Source organism: Epinephelus moara, chromosome 11 (assembly GCF_006386435.1).
Source record: "Epinephelus moara isolate mb chromosome 11, YSFRI_EMoa_1.0, whole genome shotgun sequence".
In the NCBI taxonomy this organism is placed as follows: domain Eukaryota; kingdom Metazoa; phylum Chordata; class Actinopteri; order Perciformes; family Serranidae; genus Epinephelus; species Epinephelus moara.
The window spans coordinates 15,157,947-15,165,614 of record NC_065516.1 but is presented as its reverse complement, the minus strand read 5'-3'; the positions used below and the strand labels follow the sequence as shown (position 1 = coordinate 15,165,614).

Genomic DNA, 7,668 nt, shown 5'->3' with positions numbered 1-7,668 from the left:
TGCTAATTGCCTATAATTTCCACCTGTTGTCTATTCCATTTGCACAACAGCATGTGAAATTGATTGTCAATCAGTGTTGCTTCTTAAGTGGACAGTTTGATTTCACAGAAGTGTGATTGACTTGGAGTTACATTGTGTTGTTTAAGTGTTCCCTTTATTTTTTTGAGCAGTGTATTTCACTGTAGAGCTGTTGAAAGTGGATCCCCCACTTTCTCAGTCTAATAAATAACCAATATAAACTCACAAAATGTCATGAAAGGTAATATTCATACACATATTGAAAAGAAAAATACAACCATACATTTTCTGAATTCAAGTTTTTCTTGTACACCAAGCTGAGACTAGCTTAACTGCCTTGTTAACTCATTGTGAGACACACTTAACTCAAATTCGACAGAAATAAAACATGATTTACCAAAACAGTCTTAGTTTGTCTTGTTAGTCATCTAGTTAGGTAGTGCACTGTTCCAAAAGTCGCCAACTCTGATTAGGTTGGAATAAACCCTTAATTCATTGAGTTAGATGTGAAGATATGCTGTTTCTCCCAGCAGTCTCTTTCTGTTGTTGCTGTTGACACTCCTGTTATGTTATCCACACCACTTAGAGTCACCATGTTTGTCAGCTCAGCTGCCTGTTCCACCAGTAGAGACCGGAGACTGACCTCTGTGGTTAATAGAAAGAGGGGTGGCTGTATTGTAAAGGTATTGAAAATCATACCATCCTGATCTCTAAATACCATGGTATACTGTGATACCACCCACGCCTAAGATAAACTTCCTTTTAAGAGGCAGAAGCATTGAGGAGAACCAGACACTGTGGTGGGTGATGATGTAGAATAGCGCATATGCGAAATAAAGTGGAGTACACCACATCCTTGCTGATCCAGCTTATAATCATGAAAGCTTCACGTCAAGCTCAGGCATGTCTATTACATCTCTTGATAAATGTACATGAGTAGTGATATCACAGATGGGTAAAGCTCCTGGAGCACTGATTAATGTCTAAGAATATTCAAGATGTATCTCTTGTTCAGCATCTCACCCTTCAAAGATCATGCTTATGTCATAAAAAAACAGTCCCTGCATTGTTACAGGGGGATTCAGGCAGTTCAGGAACATTCAGTTCTGATTAAAAAAAAAGGCATGGCACTCCCCTTTGATTCGCCCCCCCCCCCTCTCTCTCTCCACACCCAGCTGTGGTATATAAAAAAGGAGTGAATTTCACATCTTGCACTTCACTCCTCTTCTTCTGCTTGCAGTCTGACTGGGACGGGACACTCAACCCTGTAAGTATTCTGTACTTTTATACTGATGGATGGATTCATATATTTTAGTGCAAGAGCAGTTTAATAACAATTTAAGAGTTGCAGTTCACTGTTAAATCTCTGCTATTGAAATTAAGTTTGTAATTGGTGCTTAAGGCTTATTGTGGGTACTGTGGGTAGAAAGATTACAACCATTTATACTGGCAAACCAACTCACAAAGCATATTTTCAATGTATTTTCAGTGTTTGAATGGACATAGCACAGACTTTCTTTTTGTTGCAGAATCATGAGCAGGAACTTCTTGTCCAAAAATGATGAGCTCCGCAGGGGGGACTACCTGATATCCAACAACGGGGAGTATAAGGCTGTTTTCCAGGTGAGTAACTTACACTATTTGTGCACTCAAGACTCCTATCAGGTTGCATGATAGGTGCACACTAGTCTGTACCAAAGTAAATGCAAAAGTAAAAGAGCAGGTATTTGGAAATGCACATTCTGATTTAAGTAAAATGTCTCTTTTCTGCCTGCAGGAGGATGGTAACTTTGTCCTCTATGGCTGGAAGTCTGTGTGGGACTCTGACACCAAAGGAACAGACGCTCAGCGCCTGTGCATGCAGGCTGACTGCAACCTGGTCATGTACAACAAGTGTGATGAACCCAGGTGGCACACAAACTCTGCCAAATCTGACTGTAACATGTGCCGTCTTCAACTGACCGATGACGGCAAATTGGTGTTGAACAGAGAATGTGATGAAATCTGGAACTCTGCCAAATCCAAAGGCATGAAGTAATTAAATGTATGTGAAAGTCATGTTTGGAAGTCAACTTGAGTTACCAGTAAACATGCCTGCTGTTCAGTTTTGGATCAAATAAAAGCAACATTTTGTAAAGTGAGTTTAAGTGAGTTATTTTCCTTCTCTGAAAGTATGTCTCTGCATCGCAACTGCTTGTGAGTTTACAATTATTTTTATTAAAATCAGAGTAAAAGTCTAACATTGAATAGACACTATGATTTTAGCCACATTTTTTGTGAATTCAAAACAATGAAAAACATGGAAAGCGAGTTGAAACATGAGTTGTGTTACAGTAAAACATGGGGATTCTTTAGAATGGGGATGCTAAATTACATGAAAAACAACATGAAAACCAACAAATGTTTAATCTAATGGTGGCTCACATCATCATTCAGTGGAGCAGGCTGGTGCTGAGTCTCAGTCTTTTATCTAGCAGAAGCGCACTCAAGTTTTTCAAGCATGTTTTTATTCCATGTGCAGAAAATCGTTAGTTTGCCTATCATGCAGAATGTATTATCTTTCATTGCCACAGGATGAGTTACAACATGTTTTTAGTTATGCAGTATGCAATAAAATACATCGGTAGTTTGTACACCATGAAACCAATTGATGAACCACAACCTGTGCCAAACATATAAAGAAAGATAAACTGAGCTGGCTTGCTTGTTAAATGTTCACTCTTATCCACTGGTTCCCAAACTTGAGGTCCTGACCTCCACTAGAGGGCGCCAAAGTTCCACAGGGGGTCATGAGGCCTTCTTGATTTTAAGGGGTGTAAGAACACCTAAAAAAAAAAAACGAACCCCGTAGGCCTACATGGTAGGATTCATTCATGTCTGTGATGGAAACTAAATTAAATAGTTTTTTTTTTAGATAGTTTCAGATTGTTATTCAAAATATTAACTCAAAAAAAATCCCACAGGATAAGAGTGCGGTGAGGACCTTAACACAAACTATAATCACAGAGCTTTCAGTCTCCGCTTAACAGATTCGACCTGCACTAGAAAAGTACGCTGTTAAAGCAACCAAAGAGCTAATAGAACAATGGCCAAGCATGGCAGAGAAGAAAACACTGAATTTGTCAAACACAAGAAGCCTATTTAGTATGTGTTCTTGTAAAAAATGAAAACAATATATATAATACAGACAGAAAATGGTATAAACTGTTACAAAAAATAACAGAAAAAATAATCTCTGATGCAGCATTCCCAGGAAATAATCCTGCAGTCGTTAAGTTCACTATTTGTACAGTTTATTAGTTGTTGTGTACTTTTATTGTTATGCATCAAATATAATGTGAAATATCCATACAATATTTCACTTAGTAAGTCGTCAGTTTACTCAGTGGTATGAAAATGTTCCCTTTAGGAGAAAGGTGCAGACCACTGCTCTAATTTCTAAGCCAGCTGCAGCAAAATATGCCCTTTTATTCTTGTTACCACCAAACAACTAGTGTTAGGGAAGCTACTTTGAAAGCATAACTCTGAAAGCTACCGGGTACTTAACACTGCATTAACAAAGTACATGTGATACAAAATTTTAACAAAATATAATACAACAAGTTGCATGCAACTAAAATATTATAAATGTTAAATGCAAGTAACTGCATGACAAATTTGACTTCAAAAGCCAAAAATCCTGTGATCCGGGTGGGCACGCACGCACGCACACACACATACACAAAACACTAACTTTTTAAGAGCTTTGCCAGCCCAAGATCCAGTCACACCAAAAGGACAAGAGAGGAAAGAGATCCAGGGCTTTAGTTTTGTTTAAGCATGAAACTGTGGGTGGCTGCGGCTCAGGAGGTAGAGCAGGTCGTCCTCTAATCGAAAGATCAGTGCTTCAATCCCTGGCTCCTCCAGTCCACATGTTGCAGTACCCTTGAGCAAGATACTGATCCCCAAATGTGAATGGGTGAGTGTGACATGTGGTGTTAAGGTGCTTTGAGTGGTCAGAAGACTAGAAAGGTGCTACACAAGTCAATTTCCCATCAATCTGGAAATCCATCTGTAAAAAAAAAAAAAAAAAAAAATTCTTCCTTTCCTACAATGTAAATTGCAGAATCTGTCTTGAGAGATTAATTTCCCATTGAAAGATGTATTTTCCTAAATGAGCATCTTTCTGACTTCAGCCGATTTGAACTTTTGTTGTGATTTCCATGAAGGAAATAAAAAAAAATAGTGTGACCCTTTGGTGCTGATCAAATGTTAAGGAGAAATATTCATTTTATGTCTACAGTGTATCCAAAACTTCATCTGTCTCTTCATGCCACTTTGTTTTCACAGTAACTGTTAAGCATTGATTGGCTGTGCAATTTGAAGCGAAGCCCTGGCAAACAAGATAGAAAACCGCTCCAAGACTTTTGTTGATAGGAATTGCCTCTCGTGTCTTGTCTTCTTATCTTCTGTCTCTGTAGTGACTGAAACAGGTGTTGTCAAATGTCTGGGGTGTAGCTGACCTTAAAAATATGTTGAATTCACTGCCAAAATAGAATTTATGGTGTTAAAATGTGTTGTGTGTAGACTTGTTACAGACCAAAACTCATCATACCCTATATTTAACATCATACTTTCCACTCTGTATCATACTGGGAAGCAGAGTTTCACTTTGTACTCTGATGAGAGGAAGATGCGTGTATTTTCATCAGACATTGCTTTGAGGTCAGAGGGAGGTGAAAGTTGGCTCTTTGTTTGGCCTTAGTTTTTTCCATCCAGTTACAAGTGTAGAATCTTGATATTTTGCTGCTGGGCCCAGGCAGTGGTGAAGACACCAGAGCTTACTTTTCACTGTAAGGTCAGCTGTGAGCATGAACTGCATTTGGAGGAAGGGTGTAGTATGGGAGTGTCATCTATCTGTATATTTCTCTTTAAAGGAACAATGTGTAGGATTAAGGGGGAGATTAAGTGGCATGTAGTGCTGGGGATTGCAACCAGCTGAAACTTCTTTGGGTTAGATTTCCGTTAGTGTTCATTGTTGAGGAGGTTTTTACCAGTACCTGAATTATCAGCAGAGGTCTCTTGCTCTCCAAAACAAATGGACCAGGGGTGTCATTCATAACCATTGCGTACGCACAAAACAAGGCCTAAAAACTGGCGTACGCCATTTACCATGCAAAAGTTGCAATCTATATAAACAAACTTGAAGGGAGCATGTGCGCACCTGTACCAACACTCTGACCTATGCATATGAACATATTGGGGACGGTAAAGTGGTGACTCAGATACAGGGTTGGAAATTCGTACCCACCCAAACACCACTGTGGACCTAGTACACCCCTTACATTGCTACGCTGCTTCTTTATGACAGTGGCCCCCCAAGCAGAACAATGCGCCATGCCACACTGCAAAAACTGTTCAGGAATGGCCTGAAGAACGATACAAAGAGCTAAACGCATCGACCTGGCCTCCAAATTCCCCAGATCCTAATATGATTGAGCATTCATGGGACGTACCAGTAGTCCAGAGGTACCCCCAGTCTACTGTGGGGCCTTCTTGGATCAGACTTGGCTCTGAGATGTCAAGGCATGGACACAGGGCCTCTGGGGGTGTCCTGTGGAGTCTAGCACTGGGGCATTGGCGGTGGATCCTTTGAGACATGTCGGCCGTAAGGTGGGGTTGTGGCATGTCCTACAGATGCTCGATCAGATTGGGATCTGGGAAATTTGGAGGCCAGGTTGATGCCTTGACTCTTTGTCATGGTCCTTGGGCCATTTCTGAGCATTCATTTGTAGTGAGGCATGGTGCATGTTCTGCTGGAGGGGGGGCACTGCCATCGAGGAGTGTTATTGCCATGGGGGAGGGGGACTTGGTCCGCAGCGGTATTTTGGATTAGTGAAGCGCTTCAAGTGGCATCCACATGAATGCCAGGACCAAAGGTTTTGCAGCAGAGCTTGGCATTGTAACAAGATGGTCAGTATTGTTCATGTCATCTGTAAGTGGTATTAATGTTTTGGCTGATCGGTGTATTCCATTAACTACCTGAAGCCTTTACCTTCAACAAAGTTAAATGAAGGCATATCTTGTGAGGTCATTGTCGTGATGAGCTGCGTTATCTTCTAATATAATACTTTGCAAGTCAAAGTCATCTTTGGATGTCAGCGTGAACAACTATAAACCTGCTATGTAATCTAAATTTTAAAAACAATGTATAAATGTATTGTTTTTTCACTTTGTACTTATTGGGTCATGACGTATTACTTATCTTAAACAATTCTACTGTAATGCAAATATCTTGGTAAATATTACAGCCAGTTGTTGGGATTGAGCTCGGAAAAAAAGGGGAACTAGAAAAAACAAGTAAATCAGAGAACATGAGCACACTTCACTGAAACAAAAGTAGTAGCTTAAAGTTTGCATATCCGTCTTTCTCTTAGCTCATTAAAACAGAATAGGACTTCAGAAAATGGAAAAGCAGAAAAAAAACAAGTTGGTATTGTCACCAGAGGGGGTTTGAGTTTGCCTTCAGGTCAAAAGTTCAGTTCCTGCCATCTGTGCTTTAGAGACAGACATTCATTCATCTCTTATGCAAAAAATACATATATCTGAGTAACTCATGTGTCATAGAAAAATGTACTTGTTGCAGTCAGTTGAACCAACATCTATACCAACCATATAAAGAAGGACTAACAGAAGCTGTTTGATTATCACATGTATAATTATAATTATATCACTGTATCTTCAGCATATTTTGCCTTATGAGAGAGTTTTATGAGCCTCTTCTGTGGAGCTGCTTTATATGAATACACTGATATCAACCGTGTCGCTGTTTTATGGCTCCTCTGTGTGGAGAAGAGTGTACCCTCTCTAACTTTCTTCTTCATGAACCATGTTGGAGCTGTTTATTATTATTTTTTTAAGTATTTGATTTATTCTAGGCAGTCACTTTATGTAGAAAGGACTGGGCAGCAGTATGGGTTTGTGTACATAGGCAGATTTAGGATCAGCATGCACCAGGGAGCGTCTGTATTATTTTTATTGTTTGCCAGAGCAACAGAGGCAGAAGGAGCCATAGTTTCTCTGTTTGTGTGAATGCTAAGGTTAAATAAACATGCGAAGTTCAGAAACCTCATCATAGACATTAGACTTCTGTGTACTATTCATCCCTATGGTGCAGAAGTGGCTTTTGGTTTTTAAGTTTGTTTCACATTCGGGTTTGATTACATACAAATAGCCACCACACATCATATGAAATCCGTCAGCTGTACATGATCAAGCATTTTATTGTTGACTCAAAGATAATTTCATATGTATAAAACATGTTTCCTCATTTTCTTCACAGTTTATTGAGCATATTCAAATATATGACTTAGTTTACCATTTACATAGCACCATGGACAGCTGACGTCTATGCAAAAATAGGTGGGTATGGCACTCCTCTTGCTCACTTGCTCACCTCCAGCCCAGATGATATAAAGATGCTGTGAAAAGCTGTGAATTTCACCTCCTTCACTTGTGTGCACAGACTGACTGGTGTCACATTCAAGGCGGTAAGTACTCTATACTTCTATATTGACCAATTGATTTGCAAATGAAATGCCAGAATGTGGTGATGATGCATTTGCAGTGTCCAGATAAAACATTACTTTTTTGATTGTTTGTTTCAGAATC

The 7,668-nt window shown here is 39.6% G+C and overlaps 1 protein-coding gene across 1 annotated transcript; it reads left to right on the top strand.

Annotated features, from left to right (window-relative positions):
• Nucleotides 1–1,245: 1,245 nt before the first annotated feature.
• On the top strand, nucleotides 1,246–2,134 carry LOC126397772 (uncharacterized). Its single transcript, XM_050056726.1, has 3 exons — nucleotides 1,246–1,285; nucleotides 1,548–1,641; nucleotides 1,796–2,134. Exons 2-3 carry the CDS (start codon nucleotides 1,552–1,554, stop codon nucleotides 2,054–2,056), a joined length of 351 nt encoding a protein of 116 aa, XP_049912683.1. The 5' UTR covers nucleotides 1,246–1,285; nucleotides 1,548–1,551; the 3' UTR covers nucleotides 2,057–2,134.
• The last annotated feature ends 5,534 nt before the right edge of the window (nucleotides 2,135–7,668 follow it).

Coding starts and splice junctions, on each gene's coding strand:
- LOC126397772 (XM_050056726.1), top strand. CDS start 1,552: ATGAGCAGGAACTTCTTGTCCAAAAATGATGAGCTCCGCAGGGGGGAC. Junction 1,642..1,795: donor AGTATAAGGCTGTTTTCCAG/GTGAGTAACTTA, acceptor TTCTGCCTGCAG/GAGGATGGTAACTTTGTCCT.